The following is a 26396-nucleotide window of genomic DNA, read 5'->3' as shown; positions in this document are numbered from 1 at the left end:
AAACAGGGGGCAGGCAGCACGTGGAAGAAACACAAGAATGAAGACAACAGGAATGAAAATGAAGGCAGCATTCCTTAACATCTAAACCAGTATACAATTGATCAAGTCTCATTAACCACCACGATATTTGTTATTGTGATAGCACAACCTCTCACCCCCCACCTCTCAGACTTTGCAGCCTGTGTGCTTGACTATCATTACAGGAATGGAATAAAGTTGTATGGGTCATAACAAGTTAGCAAAATTGGAACCCTGCAGGCCTCTGTTGTGAGCCAGGCAGGCCTGTAAATCTGAACAAGCTTTACTTGGTAATAACAGTTTGGTGGATTACAGTTTTTAAGCATTTTAACAGTGTTAGAATTAATTACTGACTTCACCCACTTTTGAATTTTGCAGTTTTACAATTGAAAATTCAATTCTAAAACTGCAAAAAACCAAGGGCACATTTCAGTGGGTGATTACAAAAAAAAAAAATTACACATTAACGCCAATTCATGCTCAACTTTTGATTCACATATGGAAAAAGACCCTTCCCTCTGTTACAACCTACTTCAGTGTTCATCGCTTCTTCTTGTCAGAAATGCTTGACTCATGCGCTGCTCTCAAGTGGATGTCTTGCTTAACAACCATGCCCATGTAAACAATCTGAGTATATGGGCAGTGATGGCATCTACCTCCAAGTTTTTAAATGGTTGCACAGCCATTTCATAATCTTTGTCACTGGTGATTTCACCTAGAGAGTTTTATGTCAATCCCAGCTGTGCAAGAGACTCAACTGTGAGTCATGCACTATTGTCAAAAGTAAAAAAAAAATTTACTTCGAGAACTAGAGGCTCCAGCAGTTCAGTCATTGACTTTTCTGAGAGGAATTACAAAACTATCAACTTTCAGACTTGGAACAAAACAGCTTGGGTGTTGACAACTCCTGAGCCTGTTCCGCATTTTATCATCACTATAAAGTTGGATGCATACCAATCGCTCCTCTGCCCTGCTATTAATCTTTTTTTTCTTCCTTTTTTACAGTTTGACACACCACGGCAGAGCCCTTCATGTTCAAAAGACACATGAATTCACCAGAGAAGCTGTATGAAGCACATGCCAGTTTATTGGGTGAGTTTGGCACTGCTGCACATGAAAACATAATAAAAACCCATCTGTTAGAAGCCTGACGTTGAGCCTGTCCACTGGAACCACAGCTTGTCCTCTGCATGTGTCTGTATGTGTGTGTGTGTGTGTGTGTGTATGTGTGTGTGTGTGCGTGTATGTGTGTGTGTGTACCCAGGAGGATTTTACCGACAGTATCAAAGAGACCTCTTCTCTTTCTTAGGTTCAGATTTTGAGTTTAAGATGTATGTCTTAGATTAGGTACCTTGGTATTTCTTAAAGTATATATGTGTGTATATATATGTATAAATCTATCTATACATATATGTACAGGGTATGTTTTCATGAAGATTTCATGTAAGAGAAAAACAAATATATGGGCTGATATCCTCACTGTCTCAAGCTGCATAGCCAACGCATTTCAGAAACCTGCAAATGCTCAGTGTTGAACCTCTCTTTTCCTTTTGGCTATGTATAATAGTGTTGTCATAACAACGGGGTATAGTGATGGAATGAAGTAGCTGCACACACAAGCAAACGTAAAATTGATTGACTCTGCATAATGCAGCCTGCTCTCGCTCTGCCTCTCTCTGGGAATACTGATGAACATGAAACAAACATGGTGCAGGATACAACACACTCTGGAAATCCCAGTAGGTTGATGTTTTGAATTTGATCATCCACATTATGTGTGATGGCACCAAAAGATGTTGCCATAGATGCAGGACTGATTTCCCCAAATTATCTTCCAGTGAGGCCTATTCGGTATAAATGAAGGGCGGGAGATTGAATGTTGGCCATTTGCAGTAGCACATTCACTTGGTTCAAGAGTGGGTTGTAATGAACTCTATATATAGCAAATACAAGATGATTGTCAGGCAGGTCAACATGTCGTTGTGACAAGATGTTGCCAAATGTGATCAGGGTTGGCGTGATGGTTGCTTCGCAGAGTGGGACAAGAAACATCATCAGGTTTCAAGTAAAATCAAATCTTAAACGTACAATATGTACTTTTAGCCACTAGGGGTCTCTCAATCATAACAATTACAAAATACCCAATTTGATGACATTGTGAGGCAGCATGAGATCAAGGGAGTTGGTAGTCTTTACCATCATTGACGATGATAATCTATCTGACACAACTCAGGTGTAAATCATGTTAATGGTTAAGGAAAAATATTGAAGTCGTATTCATGTTACGTTTTCGTTCATCATACGGCATGGCCCTGGAAGTTATTACAGTTATTACTGTTACCTTGAATAAAATTTGGTTTTGTCTGGGTTCGAACATCGTTTGAAGGATTTTTGTATATGTAAATACACAGGTCAACAAAATATATCACATCGGTATCATCGATTCTAGATATTTTAATGAATAGTGAAATATTATGGCTTAAGACAGGCAATCCTTTAACCAGCACTGTAGCTAAAATAAATATTTTGTCTGTCTTCCAGCCAATTGGCCTTATTGTATTTCCTCCAAACAAAGACTTGTTGCATTACATGATGGCAATATTATTTGAATATTTGACTCCACATTTATTTTGTGTTGAATATGAATTCCCTGACAGTGTGAATGGGAAGACAATCTCTGACAACACAAGAAAGCTCCATCTTGCTTTCACATGACGTGCTATCATCTGAGCTACCACAGTTTCATTTTCATTCCTTCACATTTAATAACACATGGACTTAATCAATTGATTTGTTGGTGTGCTTATTACCTTTAGTACCGAGAGTAGATGAGATCGATACCACTTTAGTGTTTGTATGGTAGTTAAGAAGCTGCGGCCAGCATATGGAAGGTTGCTAACTTGAGAACAAACACTGGAAACAGATGGGTAGAGACGTAACAAAATCCACCTACCAGCATCTCTTAAGCTCACTGATCAAGACGTTGTTCTTTGTTTTAATCCGAGCGAACCAGCTGCTGGAGCTTGAGATGAGCATTAGAGTGTCTCCATCTTCTCATCAGGTGGAGATGTGCCTTCTCCAAGATGTTTTCCCCTAGAAAGTAAGACACAAGGTCTGGGCTCAGTGGTATAAGCTGCCATTTTAAAAGATGAAGTTGAGTGTAATTACCCAATTTTCTAGGAAAGAAACTGCTTGATGCTGCCGATGAATTCAGCTGTTTACAGGCCAAAACTGATTATTTTGTACAAAGGGTTCAGGTTTTTACAAATGTAACCTTTCGTTTTCTATTTGTATCATCATTATAAGAATTAAATAACTTGATATTGCATTTATAATACATGTCATACCTAAGCTTTCTCTAAATTAAATTGGTTTTTTTCTAATGAGGGTGTATTAACTTAATCTACAGAGTAGATCTAGTTAGTCCTTACACTGAGGTGGGTCCACAGTTAACAAACCATAATGTAATCGACTGCTATGTTATATAGAGTGATTATTGAGTGAGAGGATACTTTTGATTTATGTTCATATGTTTATAACAAAGTCAATTATTATTTATAACAGAATTTTATCATGACACTTAGAAAAAAAGTATCTGACTATAATTAGTTCATAAATTTGTTTTTTTGCCAATATTTAGCACGTCTCATTCACTTGTGATGCACGAGACACTCCTCACCGCTCCACCCTTATCTTTATTCACTGCATGTTTCTGTCGAGCCACATTAACTTGATGGGGAAGTCGGTAAACAGAAAGAGGGTTAATGTGCCGCACCTGCTGTACTGACGGGATGCTAGTCGACATCTTCGCTTCGCAGGGGCAGCCAGGAATTTTTTTTCCAGAAACTGAACAGCGAAGATTTAGTGGAGCGCAAAGCTGCGTCCAGTGAACCAGGAAATGGCGGCGAGGCTCTTGCCATCATATGATTTTTCCTGAACAGTCAGCGAGATGACAGGTGGAGACAGAGGAGGGAGGCCGGCCAGCGATCTGCCTGACTGGGAAGTGATGAATTCTGTGGGGCGTGAAAATACTTTCCTCCTACTGGTGTCGTGGTGTAGGGGTCTAGTGAAGGCAAATGGCATTGAATTTGTTTTTATGTACAAAATATTTGGTTTTGAAACTTTACGGCCTGGTGGTTCAGCAGCTGTAAATGAAGGAATATTTTTCAACAGTATTTTTAAAATCATTGTGTAAATGTTTTCACTGCTGAACATCCTTCTGTTTTTAAACCAAGTCAGTTACTGTTGCATACAAAAATGCTGGATAAGAAGTGGGATTAGCTTCAGTTAAATGTCCTCAAAATCAACATGGTTCCTACGATGTAGAGTTGATGCACAGCGATTCCAGAAGACTCACCAATGTCTCACTCTGTTCCATCAGCCTAATCCCATGGACTCCCAAGAGAGACACGTTTCACGGAGAGTAAACCCTGCAAATGTTCACCAGGTATGTGGCACATTTTCTTACATTTGACTCACAAAAAAGGATGCTTTTCAAGGAGATACCTGCTCCATCTTCAGGCTATAAATCTTGGCCACTGCAAAGAGATTGGATGAAGAAAAGACGTCTCAGGACTCACATGCACACATGCACACAGTTAAATCACCATGGACTATGTAAAGGATGGAAAAGAGAAATCTGCAGCTGCACCCTCACCTTGTGCATTAAAGCAGCGGTTATATGATGTTGAAAGCTTGTGAGCTGCTGAAAAGCTTGAGGTCACTGCACAGTCAAGAACCAAAAGCAATATTGTTATTTAATGTGGTAAACAGAGCACTGGAAACATTTCCTCTAACTTGTCAGTTAAGCAGCTTTACCGTTTAAGTTTTTACATTTCAAAGAGTATAGGGACAGAGGTTCATTCAGCAAGTTTAGATTTAAGGACCCTGAAGAGCCTCAATAACGTGCTGGAGTTGTTTTTAAGATACAGGAATATATTACTTGTCAGTTAGGTACATGGAAAGCTTTTAAAGATCCGTCAGTCTCATTTGCACTACCAGTGAAGGAGCTAGCTTGAATACAGCTGCCAATACAATATATAACAACATAATACAACAAAATATAATCTCAAATAATACAATACAATTAATCCTGATAAACAATTAAAGTTGTGTTTCTTAAAAGAAAATTAAATACTGACGTGAAAGTACAAGTTATTCAAAGATAATAAACAAATTAGATATGGCAAATATTCATTTTAAAGTGTTTTTACTCATTTTCTGAACTCTAAATGGAGCACGACACCAACATTTCAAAACAATTAATGCCTAAATTGTACTTTTTTTACATAATGTCCCATACAGAACTATATGTTTCACATTTTGGTAACTTTTTAGTATTTTAGCAGCATTACAAATGACACTCCATTGGAATACATTGTTAGCCAGCTAGCCACATCAGCTAATATTATAATGAGTCAATTAAGGTGGCAGAAAATGCAGAGCACAGACTGGAAGGCTGAAGCAGATTGGAAAAGGATTTAATGTCATCAGTGTCTGTCTGTCTGAGGGATGGATTGTTTTCGCCAGTGCCTTTTGTTGGAGTGTCGCAGGTGAAGAGCGGATAAGGATTCTCTGTTAATGGGGACAGGCTGACTGACAAGGGAAGGCAATGAGACGAGGATTCAAACAAAGAGCTGGAGACAGGAGGAGGAGATTCAAACAGGATACGGGTAGTAAGTGTGGAGATGGGGAAAACTTCTACAACCTGAGCACAGTCGAACTCAGAATCAAAAACTTGCAAATATGACAGCTGGAATAACAGATAAGAACTTTGCCTGGAGGTTTATATTGCACTAAATATACATATAGACTGAAGGATCTGCCAGAGTCTGGAGGGTTGAGCAGGGGTTTAAATACTGCTGCAGGTTGAAGAGGTAGCTGATGAACCACATGGAGTTTTTTATCCATGATAATGCATTATTCCCAAGAAATCTGTGAAAATATCAAGGAAACGCTATACACTGCAGTGTTGAAGAATGAGAAAAATTGTGATTTGTTAATATGGGCTATACAAATAAAAGTTTGATTGAATTATTAACTATCGGTTTGGCTTTACACTGGCAGTATTAATAACTATGTCATCTACAAATGGCTAATACATTTCAAATCATCCTCATTTTAAATGCAGTATATTTATCAAAATCATTTGTATGATTGCTGCAGTTTCTCAGCACTTGCTGCTAAAATTTCATTGGCCCGTTGTCTGAAAATCATGACAATAGAAATCAATTGCTTGACTTAAAGAATTTTCTGCCAGGGCACTACATGGTACCTGGAGGTGATCCACATTTCCACATTTTAAGAGTAAAATACAACATTTATATATTCTCTAATAAAGATAAAATAATTAATATCTAAAAAAGTAATTTGCAGTCATATTTAGCATACCATCGTGTTGTGTGCTGATTGCAGATTGATTTGCTGCGATAGAGGAGCACACTGCTCTGCTCTGCTATGTAAAAGCAGCAGGTAAAAGAAGCGGCTCAATGTGTCAAAGAGAGCACAATAAATAATTGATGTCATGAAGCTTCAGTGGATGCTGTCGACTTTGAAATCCACTCCCAGTTTGAGTCACACTCCCAATTCGCTCCCTTCATTTTACATTTAACGGCCCTTGTGCTGTATAACCATCATCTCCAATACACATGCATGCACACACACACATCTCATGGTCTGTCTGAGCAGAGCTACCAGGCAGGTGGTGTGTCCGTCTTTGGGGCTCATGTCTACATACATCAGCTTCAATTTCACCCTCAGTTCTCCAAGCATGAGCCAGGGGGGGAAATTACCACCTGTATGAGCCTATATTGGAGCAGGCACGCTGAAATATAGTAAGGTTTCTCAAAGCCCTCGAAGGTTAACTGGATTTCCTTTGTAGCTGTGAGGTGATGCTAAGCTCCTCAATTGGTGCTATCCGTCCAGGCTGGTATGTGAAGGGAGGAGGCTTTTAGCTGTGGAAGTCCCAAATGTCTCAAGCCCCAAACAAATCATTCTCCAATATTGCTGACACCAACAGAAACCAGCAGGTGCCTTGGAATTAAAGACCTCATTAAACTCTGAACAAACACATTGATTTCAGGGCCCCACATGACGCTAACACATCTCATATAAACGTGGGCCTTCACAATAACAACTTAAATGTTTAAAAACTTTAATAAAAAAGACAATTAATCTATGAAATACTGGCTGTGAGCTCCACGATTAATCCTCACGCACTGATGGATCAGAGTCAGCCGCATAAATAACAAGTTTCATTGTTCGATAATAATTAATTACACATAAGAACAAATGTGTATGTAGGCTGCACATATGTGAAGGGATAATACCTCTCTCATTAAAATAGGCCGTGCCCTCATTGTATCATAACATTTTCTCACTATGCAAATGGTTATTTTGTGAAAATAGAAGAAGAGAAGGTGATTGTGATGTGAACAGAGCTTTTATATAAAAGTCAAAGAATTTCAGGGAATGTGAGGGGTATTTAATCCCTGGTGCAAAGTTGACGTGGAGATGCATTAGTGCTCATTGTTATGGTGCAAAATTTATGTTGACAGAAATACAAAGACACAAGGAGAGAAGTGTAAAAACATATTATATCAACCTAGTATGCAAACGATTGCATTGTGATTTGTTTTTTTGGATTGATCGGCTTTCAACAACTGGACCTTTTGGATTTTGTTGCCTCAACCTGACATAACAAGACAAAACACACTGCTCCTGCGGTGTCATTCAAGTCTCCGTGAGCCCAGACATTCAGATTCAACCTTAATCTGCGTTATTTACACCGTGTTTTAGACTAAATGTCGTCTGAAATCCCCCTCAGGAGCCGTGTTCATGTTAGCCGGTACACAAAGGAAACAACGCAGGAGGTGTGTTAGCATATTTACTTCTGGTAGCAGACTTTTAGGCTTAAAATATGGTGTAAATTAAGTTTAATTTGATTGTTGAGGCTACCAGACACTGGGAGGACACCATGCTTGTGTGGTATGGAGGCAAGTCATGTTATATTGTTGTTTTATTCTGTTCGAAGATAGGTCACTAATGTTTTCAATTGTGTTGGATTCTGCTGCAACACTGTTCACCCATGAAACTCAAGAGGTGTTTTGAGGATGCGAGCACTTGGCCCACCCCTCCAATCGACATAGTTGTGAGTAGATAATGACGTTATCTTCATTTTTGGGTGAACTATCCCTTTAAGTTAAGCTAAATTAAGGTTGTCTCCAAACATGGCAGCGGCTACAATATTCTTAAGTAGCACTCTGCAAGATATTGAACAGGTGCAATTCCCATAATGCAGCTAGGTCCATCCCTTGAACTGTTCCAAGGAATTTGTCTTGTAACCCTTATAATATTGGAACCCAGAAAATAAAATTGAAAATAACATAAATAAATGTACTTTTTTTTTTTAACAGTAGACACATTAAAACATCTTCTTATTTAGATCAAATAATCACCATAAACATAAAAACAGGAGCAGGAATTACAGTGAAATCGCTCGGCTCTGTGATATCCCTCCGCTTAATTGAGCGTCGGTGTGAGCCGCAGCAACTGCCGGGACTGCGTCTCCCTCCGCCTGGTGTCCTCGTCATCTCCTCCTGCAGATCAGACCCGTCTCCTCCACCTCCTCCTCTTCTTGCTCCTGCTCCAGCTGTGTGCGCGTGAGGGCTGCTGCCCTGTCCGCCGCCTGTGGGGAGACTCTACCGACGCGCCCCGCCTCATGTGACCGCTTCAAGCCCCTGCTACAAACACCGGCTGGAGCCATGGGCAGCTTCGGAGTGATTCTGGGGATGTTACAGTACGCGGGACTTTACCTCCAACTTAACGCAGCGGTGAAGGTGGCGCACGCCGAGGTGGACAACTACGTCTCCGGACACGGTGAGTTGATGTGATCCGGTGTTTGCAGGTGGTGGAATCAGGGTTGAGAAGAAGCTCATGCTTTTTTAATGAAGATGAACATGTGGTTGATACCACTTCTGAATGTGCACTTTATTCATGTTTTATTGTTTTTCAACATGGTGTAATACGGTGAAAGTAATTTCGCATCCATATGATGTCAACAGATCATTTTCCATCATTCAGGAAGATGATCATATACCCCACATTCAGAGAGATGAAGAGTCAGTTGCAGCACAACCTGTTTTGTTTGACAGACTCAGCATAAAGTGTTTTTCTAATCCTTGTACTGCTGAACAAAAGTCTGTTTGATTATTTCAGTTTAAAGTAAATTCTTGAAAAGCGACTTCTGCTCACAATTAGATGGCAACCCTGCAGATGGTGGTAGATTATTACTGGGTTATTGGGGTAAGAATAAGGGCACTAAGATGATTTCAAGTAATCGCTTTAAAATTAAAACAATTCAAGATGTTGACTAAAATATGCATAAAATATAAAAAAACATGCCAAACGCTTTCCGATTTTCTTTGTCCCCCCACGGCTCCTGATGTGATCATGACAGATTAGCAACAGCATGAATTGAAGCAGGTGGATTTCTTGCAACCCACCTCCAATCAAAGTCCTTTTTTATGTTCCAACTGCAGCTGAAGATAATGGGAGCTGTAAGTCTCTGGCACCTGGATTTTGGGGGTGAGGGACTGATGAGTAATGAAGCACTTGACTTTCCACAGAAATGACTCACCTGTGATTCAAACCCAGAGGCCAGGCTCTCCATATTGTAAACCGAAAAATCACACCTGAATTTCTGCAGCAAGTCCCAATGGTCAGCTCAATTGATGTTTTTGAGTTTTAACACTCAACCTGTGGCACAGACATTATTCTCTGACCCGAGGCTCCCAGGATCCTAATAACCCGATAAAGGGAAACAACATGAAATCTTTTCCTTTTTAAGATCTGCTCTGCCTGCATTAAAATATTATTATTGTTTCTTGTCATAATTAAATAGATTGCATTAGAGAATTAACGAAATGGAAAAACCGGAAGAGTAAGTCCCTTCCTGAAATTAAACCAGAAGTATTCCAAAATGTGCGTAAGGCCACCAGGCTATAGAAATTTAACCTATGAAGTGTTAAGGCCAAATTATACTTGTGTTGCACGGACGCACGCATGCACGCAAGACACGCAACACGCCCCTTTCGAGCCCTCTGGCGGCTTGCGTGCGTCCGCCAATTTTTCTAACTATACGACAAAACGACGCGGGCCTCACGCAGCCCGCAAGGCTTGTGATTGGTCGGCTGACTACATCCCGTCCGGAGTCTAGTTTCCGGTTTCATGTCCCACAATACGCGGAAATCACGGAAGATTTAGAAGAACGAATATTGACCAAATAGAAGAGCACTTGGCAGAAGAGATCCGAAAGTATGACCACTTGTATAACCCGTCACTGACTGGCCGATTTGTCCGCCAGAAATAGGCTATGAGGAGCCGGAGTGGCGATGTAAATAAACATTCGACGAAGAAGAAGAAGACGTCTCTTCTTTGTGTGTTTTGTTTTCGAAAAAAAAAGTTACTCCGCCTAGTGTTCTGGCGGTGAATTGCGTTGCAACACGCGCAACACGTTTAGGAAGCATAAACCAAAACGGATCCGTCGATGCAGCTGCGTGGCCTTCCGCGGTTGCAGTCGCAGGACTATAATTAGGCCTTTAGTCAATTCTGCTAAATAAGTGTAATTTTGTGTGAAATTAGCATCAATCGGTGCCGTGTGGCCTGTTTGACACTAATACTACTTCAAATCAGTTGTATAAAGATCGATATGAACTTCCAAACTACACAAGAGTGTGAGTGTTACAATAGTATATTACGTAAAAAGCTTGCTACCAGGTTTGGCGGGAGATTTAGTTTGATGGATATGAAATATGAACTTGTAAGATGATGTAAGCCAAGGTGAACCATCTAAAGAAAGAACAAGGACACATGCCTTCAGTGTTGTTAAGACAAATTACAGTTCCAGTATGAACCCAAAGGAGAGAGGAGGCTGCGCTATTTGCTTTTTATGGAGGTGGGTGAAGGCGTTGGACTGTTACTCTACTGTAGCAACTTTTATCATAATTCATTTTCGCTGGGTGTTGGAACAAAACTCTGCTGTTGGATCTTGAACACATATTTCTGCTGTTGCCTCGTAGTGAAATGATTTGTTCTATACACGATTTGACAGCTTTACTGTTTGCTGATCTATCACGTCAAAAGCTTTTATTTCATTAACTTGTCAGAGTCTTTCCGCAGTGATGAAAAATCCACTGAAATAGGACCATCCGTGTTCATAAACTGTGTGAAACCTGCGGTAAACCTGAATTGTCCTATAAATAAAAGTAGTAGGGGACAACCTGCAAACAGTTTTTCTTGAACATTTGAATCGGTATTGTAACAACAGAAAGATTCAGATGCAGTTTCATAACTTAAAGACCTTGCTGCTCACAGTTATCCCGTATTTATTCTGTTTCTCGAGTTGTTTAGTAGATACCGTCTCATGGAAGTAGCAGTAGTAGATATTAGTTGCAGAAAGTGACACTTATACTACAGACTTTAAGAGGGAGGAGACAAACCACTGAAGGGATCCTGATTAAAAAAGCCTGAAACACAAGACATGTTGGACATTACTTGACATAAGTTCTTGCATTTGCTCAAGAGCTTTTGATGGGATAAGATGATGGGGCCATGTCATGGTATTCTGGATTAAGTTGTACAAAGAGCTGGTGTACTATGGCGGCATTAAACCATAATTTGGTGCAAAGTCCCCTATCTGGGCAGTTTTAATGGCCCGGTGACCATTGAAAGTGCAGTTGTGTCTCTCTCCCCACTCATTTAGACAAAAGACAGTATAATAAATGGAGCTGGACTCCAGGTTTGGAAAGTGCTGAAGTGCCTGAAACCTGTATTCTCTTGAATGACCAGCAGAAGCCAACGCCACTGGTTGCAGTGGTCAGTTTCTGTAGAAGTCTTTAGTAAAATGCGATACTCCTCCTCTGATCCACAATGTCAGTAGTTTATCGTCACAATCTTTTCTTTCAAATCTTCATCTTGCATTGGGACATGGATAACATGTGATTGACAGCTAGTACCATCTAATGGGTGCAGGTCGCATGCAAGCTCTGACTAACCAGTGGGTGATGTCACCGTGAGTTGCCACTTGATTTAGACGAGGGCCTGGTCTTTTTAGCCTAAAATAACTTTGCTGGTTGCCATGCGGCAAGAATTGTCTGTGACTTTGGTTTCATGCAGTAGGTGATCTACATCCTCTGCTAGCTTTTTGAATATGCATTCAGACAGCTGCTAAAAACATTACTTATATTTAAGTTGTTTAGCTTTCAACAATGCAAATAAGGGAATATTTCTTTATATCAGTAATTGTATAATTTACATATTTTCTTAATTGCAATGTTACCTTCCTCTAGCAGCATGGCACATAGATTTACTGTTTTCTGGTTAGATACTGATATAACCTCTTCATCACAGGCCGTCCCTTGAACCGTCTCTGCTTAGTGAGTTAGCTTTAGCTCAAGCATTATTGACAGGTGTCGTGGCTCCAAATGGATTGACTGTCACGGACAGGTTAGAAAATCAATCGATAGCATCGTCCCAAATGGAGTTAATTAGCATTGGTTTGAATTGCTGTGTTCTCTCTCCCGCATTGTGTCTCAGAGTAGTAATACGAAGAAATGGTTCAGTGTGTGGAGCCTTTTATGTTCACTTTTGAACAACAGCAGCTCCAGCAGCATAAGATTGAGTTGCAGTTTTTTTCTTTGTGGTCAAGTAATCCACAAGATATTTTTTTGGCTTCTGGATAAATGGTCTCAAACCGTGGTGAGCTGAGCTTTGATGTAGAGCAGAGAGGCTGGATTCACTGTTCTGAGGAGAGCTTGTTAGATTCAGCTCATTTGTTTCAGATAGGTCCGTCTGGTTGGGGCCCGTCAGCCCCTGCACCCTTCATTTTCACTTGAGCTGAAGTATAGATTGAATCCCCCCCCCATTGTAATAATGTATATTCCGTGTGCAGACAAATTACCATGTGAGATGGATCAGGAACTTGACCGCGCTGTGTGCCAGATGTGTGAGGGTTTGACTTAGGGGTGAAGACAGAGGAGAGACCATCACGGTTGTTTTTACATGTGTGATGTGGGATGTCATCCTTGCAGACGGCAAATAATACAAAACCTTGATGCAGCCACACATGGTTTCATCATAAATTCTGAACCTTTCATTTCCAGTGCAAGCCTCCGCAATGTTAGTGCTCCATGGCGGCGTTCATCCTGTTATCCATCGTGAGCGTGCCGCTCGCACAGTGTGGAGGCGTGTACCAAATTCATTAGGCTTCCAAAGTGTCTGGGATCCTCTGCCAGTCCTCTGCTTGGTGTCCTCTTAATGAGGACGACCAGCCCAGGCAGTTTGCATTGGCTTTCAATTTAATGGAGCTCTGACTGTGCATGAGGAGGAGGGGGCAGCATATTGTACAGTACTACTGTCACAGCAGAGGGTGCTGGCAGAAGCTTGGTGGGAGAATAAATGGAGATGTTGAAGAAATGCACACCTCAAGAGGATGCTGAAGACGGGATTCAGTTTCAACAAGTCACATTTTGAAGGGACAGCTGCTTCCTCTCTGATGTGTTTGTCAGGCACCACTGATGAGAAAATATTTAACTTCTTCAGAGATCAGTCTAATTAGTGCATTAGGCACTCAAAACAGGTCAATCTGAGGAGGGCTGTTTTAGACAGGGTAAGAAGGTGCTGTTTTTAATGATCATTAAGACCCCAAGGATCATTAAGACCCCAAGGAACCATATCAACTGTGGTAAAATGGACATAATATGTGCCCTTTAAATGCGTTCTGAACCACCAGAAAGACGATAGCCTGGTTTTCTGGCTCTGAAGAAATGTCTTTGAAACCTTGAATCACAAGAAGCAGAGAAGGCAGGAAAGATGGCGCCCTAACAGTGGCAGTAAGCATCTTTTGTGTGCATCCTTATCTCTTATCATACAGTCCCCATTATAGACGGGGAGCTTTGAGGTGCAGTCTTTGTGCACGACTCTCTTGAATTGTCCGATTTGCTAACGTTACATTCACACCTGAAATGATAGCACTACTTCATGAAAGGGGGAACTCATTAGTTCTCATTAGTTCAGCTCCAGTCTAGCTCTGTGGATCGCTGCAGATTGGACACATCGGGCCAAGCAGAGAGCTCTCCCTGTCTCACACACATCACGTAAACGGCTCTCAAGGGCAGCACTGTAGAACAGAGCATCATGTTGCCTTTCCTCCCTGGGGAGTCCAGATGGAGTACAGTGTGCATTTCTCAAAATGCCTCCGAGCTTCAGGCTTGTGTTGCCAACAGCACACGCTACATTGTGTTTGCCCACACTGGGAGGAAACGCAGAAATAGCCTCTGAATCTTGTTTCCCAAGGGCTATGAAAAATTCGCCCTGCAGACCCATTGTATTGGCGGGAACAGGCCGACAGCTGCTTGCTTGATCACCGCCTCCACTCATTTCATTATTTCACCTTCCTACTTGAATAGAGGTTGAAGGTGTCTCAGCAAGTGATTATTTCCCTGAGGAGACATGTGTCTGTTTGCCCTGCCACTGATTCCATACCAAGTACAGTATTGACTTTCTGCCAAATGGTGAGAATACTCCTTTGCTTTACCATCATTGTTTTTTTATTTCCCACGATGGGTTGTATGCTGTCACTTGTACTTGTGCCTGTGCTATACAGAAATGCAGTGCGATAGTAATATTAACAAACACAGTTTTACTGACTGCTCAGAAAACAAACCGCATCATAAATGGAAAGACACAAGATTGTGGCTCAAACTAAGGGTTATATTAAGAGGTAAGTTTGACTTATCTGTTAGTGTAGGGACACTATAAACAATTTTTTAGGACAGATACTGATCCCAGTATGGGTCTGTCTGGATCGATCCATCCATCCATCCATCCATCATTACTACATTTTACAGTTTTACCATAAACCTAATTTTAAATAACTATAAATAAAAAGGAAATACAACCAATATAGAACTTTAATTGAAAAAAATAATCGATGTTAATATGTACGTAAAGGCTCATCTTTTCTGCATCGTTAGCTCTGTAAAATAAAATAAAATAAGTTTGGCCCCTATCAGCAAACATGTTTCTGTGAAAGGCTCATGTCAACCTATATTACTTTCTAGACCAGTAGAAAGTAATAAAGGTTTCTCCCCATATTAGTGAATATGAACATAACGTAATTTCCTCCTCCAGTTGGTCTGTTTGCAGGATTGAAGGGTTTTAGGATCAAGATAAATATGTACTTTATTCAGAAGCTTGTTGTTTCATGGTTCCACATAGTTCCCCCTTCGGGGCTTTCCTGTTTATTAAAGCCATTCATCAAATTAGGGAAATACCTCTTCCCACAGGGATTCTGTTAAGTGGCTATTTGCATGACGGAAGGATTTCTATGTCTTGGTATGTACTATGTCTGATTATTTTTTTTCATTTCAATGAATCAATTCTCAGCTCCCTGCGGTTGTGTCTCAAGTAGAAGTATAGAGTTAATGAACCCGATTGTACTGGCTGTCCCCGGAAGGCGGCACATTTTCCGATGACAAATGTTTGCCCTTAACTTGAAGAAGGATTTCTTCCACCTAGGACATCAATTCAAATGCCTCTCTTTTCTTGTTTATCTTCTCAACACCTTTAGGTAACTTTAAGGTTACACAAACTTTCACAAAGCCCCCGATTTCATGCTTTGTAATGTACGGGAGATGAATTTATTCTCTGTATTTGTGTTTTCTTTAAAATATCAGAAAAGACAATAGAAAGAAGACTAAAGAGAAGATTTAGTTATTACTGAATCTTCTATCTTTAACTGAATATTTTTGTCTTTCCTTGTCATATTAAGAAACGGGGAGGGGGGGATATGTCAGTCTGCTGATTGGGTTCTACAGAAGAGTTACATGGCTGTTAAGAAGAAAAGTATCAATGACTGTGCCTTCTTTTTTATTTCAAATAGATATTGTTTTATTTCATATCAATTAACAACATTTACAACCTGCATTTGCAGTTTCAAACTTGAAAATGTTTTGTCAAGCATGTGTGTGGTTTAAGAAATAACAATTTTCCATATGGGATTTAATGTGGTTATTGTATGTTGTGGTCCATTTTGTGAGTGGAATATAAAGACAAATTGCATGCATTAAAAAAAACAAGGCATGAGCCAATGATAAAGGCATTAGATTTTGGTGTTTTGACTATGTGGATGTTTTGAAATTTACAACAACAGTTCCCAGAATCAAATCTACGTTTTGTCTTCGTGCCATGGACCTTCACAGTTGTCCAAAAACACACACATGAGCCACAATTATGCAGTGGATGACATGTTGTATTTACTGGACCATAAGCATAGTACTGCTATGTACTGAACTTAAACTCCAAACGTATTTAAAACTGCAGCTTGATATAGTCCCATGAACGCACTATTAACTGAAAGTAAGTGTCCGTTTCAAGTATTTATTTACTATCCCCCCAGCATATAACATAGACCAGACCAGTCAATCCATAATATTTTATTTCTGGAACATATTTTGTGTTTTATGAGAGATTTTTTTCTGTATTTCCATGGCAGCAACTTTCACTCAGCCAAACTAAGAATAGACTCTCAACTCACAACCTTTTACCACTAAACAACAGACAGCTACCACAGTGTTGTATTTTCTGGATGTGGATGAAGAGAATAACCTCATAGTCAGTCTTATCAGTATGTTGACTATAGGAAAAACACAGACGAATACAATAATCGCCCTTTAATGGTTTGACAGAGACAATTACAAGCTGTGTTGGTGACAAGCTCCCCCTGCAGGCCTCTCTGACTCTCACAAATTGATGAGGAAAGATGTGGATGTCACACTTGCTCTTCTTCCATGCTAATAAGGCCTGTGCAATCAAGTCATCCTCAATCAGTTCAAGCTCCGGCTGCGACAGGGAGGTGGGAGTGAGAGGGAAAGAGAGGATCGATGGATTGACCTCACGGTGCCTCTCAAGCTGGATATATCCCTCTCATTTTGCCTGGGACCCGAACAAACTCGAGTGCTCTCTTTTGGGATTGATATATTTTTATGTCCTCCAATGCTTTCATTCTTTTTTTCTTCCTTTTTCATTTTTAATGAGTCTTTGCTTGGTAGCGAGCAGCCGCCTCTGTATTCCCGTGGCCTTGCTTCCATCATCGCCACTCTGAGCAATAGAGTGAAAATGCCAAGGAGGACCATTTCAAAAATGCATGTACTATATATGCTTCTCCAAACAAGGGTCCCCTTCCTTAAGGGAAGACACTCCTGTCAGTACCGCCTTTATGACCATCTATTCGTGGACAAGGCCAAGCCAAGCAAACTTATTCTGCAGGGGCTATGTAGTAGTATAAATGAAACAAACAAGTTTTTTTTCTGGTGACGCTGCTGGGATTAAAGTCGGCTTGTCAGGGCCTGATGTTTGCACAGCTCTCAACAGGCGACAGTTTGTTTGTCAACAAGTCCTGTTTCACAGGCAGGTTGAAAAGGGCACATAGAAAACTTCTGTCTTATTGAAGAATAATTTAAGATGCTTTAAAAGAATGCCCATCACATTTCCTGAGGGGATGTCTTCAGATGGTACATTGATCTTGATTTGTGAATAAGAGGAGCTGTGGAAATCCCTATGAGACAAATTGTGATTTGTGAATATGGGCTATACAAATCAAATTTGATTGATTGATGATTTTAAATGACTGGAACAATGCAAATAATGAATGATTAATACATTTTTCAGCCACACATTCCCCTCTACTGCTGTTATATCAGTTTGAGAGTGTGAGGTGTTAATAACATAAAGAAAGTGTTGTATTAATTTGTGTATGAGTGAATGTGATCTCTAGTGTATTTTGAGGTCTGAAAGACCAGAATTTATAATTTCATGGCTGATGACATATTTGTTGGGGAACGATCAAGAATAATTTTTTCTTAGAAACAATATCTAAGATAACTAACATCTGTTTGTGTCTTTATAATTTTGGATTTACTACGGAAAAGAGTAATTTCTATTGCATCTGTGGTCTATTTAAAGAATGTAACATCTTTACAAATGTGTCTTTTGATCCTTCTCTGCTGAGTCTACATTTATTGAAAGAATATTACAGCAATTATTTCATCTGTGAGGTGAAAGAAACAAAAAGGAAGCAGAGTCTGTAAAACTGCTGATCTATTTTTTTTAAACAATGCTTCCAGCATCGTGTGAGGAGACCATATGTGTTTTCTGTCCTCCTCTTTCATCTGTTGCAGAGAATAGTCTCTTTCTTGAATTGAGATTTATTATGCTCTAGTTCTGTTGTTGGAAGTCATTTATCTGTGTCTGATGGAGAGAAACATGTATCTTAAGTGTTGCAGGAAGATGCTGATGTCCAAAGAAACTGCCTCCAATTCTTAAAGGTACACAATGTTCTTTCATTATGGTTCATTTGTGACAGTGAGATGTTACACTTTACACATTATAGTGAGCATGAATAAAGCCATAGGCCAAACAATGACACATGCAGGGTAAGTCTCCCAGGATACTGAACACCTGTTAGTGCCAGTGGGCAAAGCTCCAGGAGATGTAGCGGGCTACCTTGAGAGCTGGAAGCATCTCTTTATGCCAGACAGACACAGAGGGGCCACTCAGAGAGATAGGAAGAGAAAGTAAGGAGGGGAGCTGAATAAAGGAGGAAGGGAGGTGAAGGTATAGAAGAGACTTGAGTGGAAAAGGGAGGTAGGACTTATCGGTAGAAAGTAAGAAGGAAAGGGCAATAGAAAAGGGAGACAGGAGAAAACAACCGTGCTTTCAACAAGAGGTGGAGATTTGTGGGAGATGTAAGTGAACTGGCAAGGCAGACATAAGGATGGAGAAAGATCTAAGAAAGGATTTAAACAAGAGAAAGAAAAGACATGGAAAATTTAGAAAAATCGTGCGTTATTGGCTGGCTGGGGCAATGTGTTGGAATTACCTTGCAGCTATAAGCTCGTCCTGCTGTAGCTCTGCACTCCTGAGAGTATTTCAGGACTCAAATACGTCTCTCTCCTTGACTCGACTTTGACTTCACACACTGTGGTTTCAAATGGCTGTAGAGACTCCGTTAGCCTCATTAATTCTTCACCACTTCACCGTCATACTTCTTCCGTGCAGACTTTAAACAATTCATCATTGAACTAAAGCCAGGAAACCCATTCAGAAATCTGGTCCAGTCCCATCCATCGTGCAGTGCTGTGGCCGTGTTTTCATGTTTACTGATGCTGCACACCGGACTGAAAAGAGAAAGCAGTGCATTACAGATGAACCTGAACTTTCCTGACAACTTTGAACACTTCTGAAACCGTAGTCAACTTAACTGATCCGATAGACTTCATCCAAACCCATGTCACATGCATGTGGTGGCTGCATTTCTTTAAGTCACAATGTCATAATGATCATCTCTGTGTTTTCCTTCACAGGACCGAATCTGCATTACTGACACTACAATCTCCTCATAGCTGCAGACTCCAGAAACTACTCTGATCCTCCTACTCCTTGATCCATCAGCCTCCTTTTACATATTCAAATCAGTGGCGTCTCATTCACAAGTTAAACCAGCAGAAGAGGGTCTTTGATTCTGCTTTGAACTTGTTTTCCTCTTTTTTATTCAGCCATCAGTGTCTCTATTAGAATCTCTTTTTCTCATAGCACCATCTCACTTGGTGTCCCCCAAGGTCCCATACTTGGTCCAATGCTATTCTCTATCGATTCTCTATCGAACGGAACAAACCTTTCATGTTCTGTTGATTGAGTTATTGTGTCGTAATAATGTCAGTATTACTTTATTCAGTTAAGATTGAATAAATTTCCATATCATCATTCTGTGCAGGCTCTGTGTGCTTTCTGTGAACAGAAACATTCTTTCAAAGTGACAGATGCGGCTGTCTGTGCTCTGCTGCTAGATGTTGAGACTGTATCTCGGGGAAAAAACTCCTACATAGAATACTACAAAAAACCATATGATAGAAGGGCCTCCCTACGTTGTGTTGCTCATACATATTACGCACAGTGAAGTTCTCTATTAATCCAGGCTTCAGCTCTGGCCCCATATGTTCAAAACACATTAATACAAGACATCATAATACGTTTTGTTTCACCTCCTCTGTTTTTCATTAGACATTCAAGAAAAGAAGAGGAACCTTTGAATAATAAGATGTAAAGATAAATGATAGAAAAGTGGAAATAAAAATAGGTTTTATCGTTATAAAGCACATGTTAAAAGACTTTTGAAGTGAAAAATGTAGCACTGTTTTAGGAATTAAAAACCACAAATGTCTTTTCTCACAAACATGTTTATGTATGAGAGACACATACTTAAACCCATTTTACCTTAATCTCCGCCTTTAGAAATGTTTTTCAATTTGAGAATGATAGGACTTTGTGGACTTCTATCTTCCCTGTCACCAGTAATGTTTCTGCCTTACTGTGTAAAAGTCAAACTATTATCATTTGTTTAAGATTAATAGCACACACTGTATAGATGTGTCTGTAAATATATTTTTCAAAGGTTATGGTTCATGTAACAGTACGGGTTAATGTATGAATCATTTCACTTTATAACAAACGTTGCTATTTTTGATCTCTCGGATTGCTTGGTGCAGATTGTATTGTATTGTTATCCTCCCATGCTGATTTCCCTGCCATCAGGAAAGCTATGCATCATCAGATGAAAATGATTCATTATGCCAGCTGTGATGACAGTCGGCGCTGAAGGAATACTTAGCTACAGGAAATGTGTCCCGCTGGGCAGCAGAATCACCAGGAATCAGTTCAGGAACATTTCATGTCTTTTGTCTTGTTTTACTATTCAACAGAACAGAACAGAAAAAAAAATCACACCTCGAAAAAAACTTTGGTCTGCTCCAATAAGTGTTTATTTGTGTCCCTGTCTTAGAATCTAGTGAAAGGTTAAAATGAAGCAGTCAGTCGTTTCTATATAATGCCAATTTTCTATTGAAAAATCAAACCAGAATCTTTGTTCTTACACACATATAATGTCTTTTCTCACAAGCATGTTAATGTGTAAGATACACAGACTAGTCCCACAGTATCTTCGCTTCAGGCCGTGTGTTGTAAAGCAGTTCTCTCCTGCATGACCCAGTTGTGGCTGACGGGTCTCTGATATGCCTCAGAATATGAGAAACGGATGAAAGTATGTTCTCTGCCCTTGTATCTGTCAACGTCCTAACAAGGATTCACACTATAAAACATAAAAAGGCAAATGGACTGTTGAGGAAGACTGAAACGTGTCCTTGCACCTGTCTCTTTTTAGTCTCGGGAGAATTAACATAATATGGAACCTAGAGAAGTAAAAAGAGTTATTCTCAAGTGGCGAGAGTGAGCTGTTTTTTTTAAAGCTCATTCATAAAGGACCTTCATGTTGCCATGACAAAACCAGGTGCCATAATTCAATACATTACATTATCAGGAAAGCATTTCAACATTTGTTGTGAATCCTACGTATGATGACATTTTGTCCGCACTTTATCTCTTAGCTTAGGAATGAAACCTAAACACAAGCCTTTAAGTGCTCTGATTGTTCCTTTTGAAATTGATAAGTTCTGCAGCAGAGCCAACCCTGGGAGAAAACTAGTTGCCGCCTCTCCTATCACTTTCTCTCACTGTCCCATATTGCTCAGCTCTTTCCTCTCACCTCACGCCTCAGTTCACCTCTGCCCTCATCCTTCGTTTCTCTCTGCTCCTCTCTTCCCTCTTCCTCCAACCTTCTTGGCACCTGCACAGCTCCATCCCTACAGTACGTCTCCTCCTGACAAATGAGGCCACTGCCTGGCCGCAAGCAGCGGTGCATCAAGGGCACGACTCCTGAGGGCCCAGTCAGTCAAACGACACCGTCCCTCTGTTCTCAGCCTCTTATCTTCCATCTACCCGTCCATCCCTGAGATCAGCCTCGTACAATGCCAGGCGAATGTCAATTACAGAGACGATGGCCAACTTCTTACTTTGCTACATGGTCTAAACTATCTCAGGTGATAGCCAAGGCCGGATGTTTTATGTTTTTGGCTTGTCCATCTTTTATCCTCGTCTCATATGTGTGTTTGGTCATAAATCTTAAATTGAACCACTTTTTATTTACATTCAGTCAATGCGGGGTGTATGTTCTTTATGCTTTTACTATACACTTTATTAACTATTTCATGATTGGAATGGTCAAAATAAATGTTGTCCTGCACAACTAATAAACTATAGAGTCTGAGGACATTATATTTCATGGTTATTGTAGAAAATAAAGGGAAATATTTTCGTAAAATGTATTTTAATGTTTCTGACTGGTTTTTAACTTCTTTACTGTTTCAGCTGTGATGGGAGATTTTATATTTAGTTAAGTTTCATGCAAGGAATGAGAGAGTTGTAAGATTGAAATATTATTCTGATGTTTTCCTGTGTGTTTAAGATTGAAAACATGTGAGGGTCAGCTTGGCAGACTCAGATGTGTATTCGTTGGAGATACCTCTGTGCCTCTGTTGAGACAAAAGGTCTTAACAGCAGGGGTCTCTGGGAAAACAGGTTTCACTGAGTCTAAGCAGAGCCTCATGTAAATGTGTAGTGAGACCTTCGAAGGGGTTCACTGAATCTAAGTCTGAAGACAACACACAGAGAGCTGATTGGATAAACATTCTACCTCTCTGAAAGGAGGGGCCTATTTCGTATAAATCAAATGTGATTACATTGTTCTGGGCCATTGACTCCAAGTCAGACAAAGTGACATGGGTGCTCTGGTCCCTAGCCGTAGCTAGGAAGAATTGTATGAACCAGAATTGATAATTGTTTGCTGTGAAATGTAATTAAATATTCCATTACACAGCTTAATGTCATAATAGTAACTATATAAAAATATATTAGTATATGTTATATGTATATGATAATATATATAGTAATACAATTGATATAATAATGTAATTGTAACACACTAAGTTTAATTTGATCCATATCTAAAATCCTTCATCTCATTCATCAAATTCAATTGAATCCAAAAATGTCCCTTAATTAATTATAGTCTCATCTATTAACATTAATTCTTGTTTCTTCAATTTTAAACTGCACGCTGATTATCATTGAATTTTTACAGTGTGGTTAAAGAAAGATGAATAAGGTTCACACCTGAAGGAGTGTTTTTGACTAGGTGTTGCTTCTGTGTTGCCTGAGCTTAGGCTTCCTGCCTCCTGCACGCTCATCCAGATGTTATGTGATGGAAAATGTGCTGTTATGATGAGTTATGGACAATTTCAAAAGTCAGTACAGAGAAAATAATGTTATGTCCAAACCTCCAAGAAGTAGTGCTGGTTTACCCCTTGCTTTATTGCTCTTCCTGCTGAAGTGGGATCAGCAGTGTCACCAGTGAAACTGATAAATAGAAATCTGTGTTTCTGTCATTCTTTGGGATGTCTTAAGTCCATCATTCCCTTAAACTTTCTCTTTTTTCCCACCCTTTCTTGCTCTAGCTCTTTTTACAGAGGTGCCACATGACATCACAACGCAAAGTGGTGAAGATGTAGAGATGGCTTGTTCCTTCCGCGGGGCGGGCTCTCCCTCCCACTCCCTGGAGATCCAGTGGTGGTACATCAAGGGCCACGGCAACTGGCAGGAGAAGTCAGCCCAGGTCACTAATTATGTAAGCTACACTGTTTTGATTTTGGTGAATGTAGAGGTGCAGTGATACTTGAACCCCAGGGGGCAGTCTTTCAGTTGCCAGGGGAAAGCTATATTGCTTAGTTTAAAAATAGGAGTTGAGATACCACAGGAAGCCCAAGTTTGAGCCGGGAGTGGAACAATCAAAACTCAAAATTCAAACTTAGAAACTCAGATACTGAAAACCATATTGTAACAATACCCACTTTTTGTCACAAAGCAACAAGCGCTGTCAAGCCGAGTTGCAAGGAGACCCTTTGTCCAAGAATGGGAACATGGACAGAGAGGGCCCCCTCTGCTGACCAGGAGTGATCAGTCAGAGCAAGCCAGAGACCCGGCAAATGTTGGCTTCTAGTCCAATCAAAATAATCACCACCACCCAAAGGGTGTCTTGAGACTAAAAGGCTGGAGCACCAAAAGACGCAAAGGTGCACAACTGGTGATATGTCCCTAGCGTCCTAGTAGGTCGCTAACATATTCTTCTATAGATAGTCTGTAGGTGTGAGTGGTTGTTTGTCTCTGTATGTTGGTGCTGTGCTATGCTGGTGACCTTCCAGGATGTAGCCCTCTGTATCTATTCATAAGAACAAATCATTCAAACATTGTCTTTTAATATTTTCTAACTGGCTGATAAAAAAACAAATTACTTTTTGTACTTTGCCTATGTTTAAAAAATAAAGCTATAAAAACTATATTTAGTGAATCTGGGAAACACATACTCAACACAAAGAAAATGGAACTATTTCATTTTAACTGAGATGCTCCTGCACTTGGTAGTGCTTTAAAGTCGTGGCATGGCAGAGCTCTTCCCTCATATCAATATTTTTCATGGCGACCATTTTGCTTAGCATAGCATTTTATTCTCCAATACTTCTTTCCTTTTTTCAAGTTTATTATTATTTGGACACAACTGCTCGGATTGACTCTGTAGCTCTGTGTATAGCGTGGAGAGGGAAAAGCCATATTAGCTGTGGCAGAAACCCTGTAGCATTAAAACGATGGGATAATTGCTGATTAGCATTTGTCAGCACTGGGGGAACAGGTTTACCCTCTCCCATCATGGGGGAACTCACAGGCACCCCTGCTGTGCCTCAAGACACTATAATTGGCGTTTAGAAAGAAATAGATTTTCAAAATCTCTCAACACTGCATGCATAATTCATACCTATGCCCAAAAGAATACCTCTGTGCCTCTGCATACACATTCACAGATGGAGCCTAAGCATGCAGACATACAAACACAAACCTGCTGTAGATACAGCTCAGCCACGAGAGTAAATTATAGATCAGCAACACAAGGAAGCAAAGATTTCTGTAAAGCCTGCACAAAAACATCAATGATATTCTGTTGCTATGGGATGTTGCAAGGAATACGATTCTGTTGCTAAAGCATCGCTCATGTTTCTGTGCAGGTTGTAACCCTGGAGGAGACGTCCAAAGATGCCACCAAAATCAGCGTGAGTTTGATCTGACAGCAGCTGATGCACTAAGTAAAGTCAAGATCAGACATATGCACCATTAACTCTATGAATAAGTGTTTGCCGTCTTCTTTTTGTCTCTCCATCAGGTGGTCAAAGTAGCCGGCAGCAACATCTCCCACAGGCTCCGTCTCTCCAGCGTCAAGCCGTCGGACGAGGGCACGTACGAGTGTCGCGTCATTGACTTCAGCGGCACCGTGGCACAGGACCACCGGGTGCGCGCCTACCTCCAGGTGGAGCCGGTGAGGGGTCGGGGGCCGGACGACGTCAAGCCACGGGAGCAAAGCCGCAGGTTGCATGGGAACCAGCCGCACCCCCACCATGAGACCGAGGGCAGGGAACTGAAGAGGAGATCAGCCGGCAGCAGCACTGACTGTAACGAGAGCTGTGTGCTTTAGAGTGAGCCGCCTGTCTGTCTGTCTGTCTGTCTGCATGGTCTCTGACGAGGGACGCTCATCCTCACACACGTCACCACAGAGCTGAGGTGTCGCTTGTAACTGGACACTTTGTGTTTCATGGTTCGTTTATCTACTCTATGCTCGCTCTGTTTGGACGCCAATGCTGTTGAATGCCAATAAAGGGCATATTTTTATTGAAAGTATATATGATTATGTTTATGCTTTTTTGTCTGTACTTTTTTATTTCCATTTGGATTAAAATTATGTTATAGTATTATGTTAATGTTAGAGCCAGACTATAACGACAAAGACTGATTTCATTGAGTTATTTAGTTTGAGTGGGACTCACAAGGTTAGAGTGAATGGCAGTAGAGTCTGAATTACTATTATCATAAATAGTAGAGTAAAGTCTGGGTTCATTGATCCAGACACACAATAGACCCTTTCCTTTTGCTATGTGCCAGTTCTTATCTTTTACTAAAGCGCACCAAAACCTGCAATAGAACACAAAACTACGAACATGTATTTAGCTTTCCAAACCACATCTAGTATGTTTGTTAAAATATGAATGTATGCATTCATTGCATCAAGACTGTAATATAGATTATTGTGTATGTTCATTTCCTCTGTGCTACTTAACCAAAACACAACCATGCTCTGTTCATTGTTTTATCCTCAACCTCAGTATAAGCTTTGGTCGAAGCCTTTTACATGTAGCTCATCTCCCCTTGACTGTGTTTGTTCTAAGTGCTGATGTTTGGTATCTGTTCTGTTAAATACATTGATTTGAAGTGAAGTTTGTGGTTTTTTTTTCAGGATTCTGTGTTTTGAATTCACGTTTCAAAGAATTTAC

The 26396-nt window shown here is 40.3% G+C and overlaps 1 protein-coding gene across 1 annotated transcript; it reads left to right on the top strand.

The window, feature by feature from the left end:
• Window positions 1-8616: 8616 nt before the first annotated feature.
• On the top strand, window positions 8617-26334 carry vstm2l (V-set and transmembrane domain containing 2 like). The gene is made up of 4 exons (XM_062411509.1): window positions 8617-8895; window positions 23481-23650; window positions 25080-25124; window positions 25235-26334. The coding sequence occupies exons 1-4, from the start codon at window positions 8781-8783 to the stop codon at window positions 25541-25543; spliced, it is 639 nt and encodes a 212-aa protein (XP_062267493.1). The 5' UTR covers window positions 8617-8780; the 3' UTR covers window positions 25544-26334.
• Window positions 26335-26396: the final 62 nt, after the last annotated feature.

Source organism: Platichthys flesus, chromosome 2 (genome assembly GCF_949316205.1).
Source record: "Platichthys flesus chromosome 2, fPlaFle2.1, whole genome shotgun sequence".
Lineage (NCBI taxonomy): Eukaryota > Metazoa > Chordata > Actinopteri > Pleuronectiformes > Pleuronectidae > Platichthys > Platichthys flesus.
Note: the sequence above shows the minus strand (reverse complement) of the source record. Positions and strands in the feature narration are given on the sequence as shown.

Excerpts from the sequence above, each read along its gene's own strand:
- vstm2l (XM_062411509.1), top strand. The coding sequence starts at position 8,781 with ATGGGCAGCTTCGGAGTGATTCTGGGGATGTTACAGTACGCGGGACTT. Across the intron at positions 8,896-23,480 it reads CAACTACGTCTCCGGACACG|CTCTTTTTACAGAGGTGCCA; the intron begins GTGAGTTGATGT and ends TTCTTGCTCTAG. Across the intron at positions 25,125-25,234 it reads AAGATGCCACCAAAATCAGC|GTGGTCAAAGTAGCCGGCAG; the intron begins GTGAGTTTGATC and ends TCTCTCCATCAG.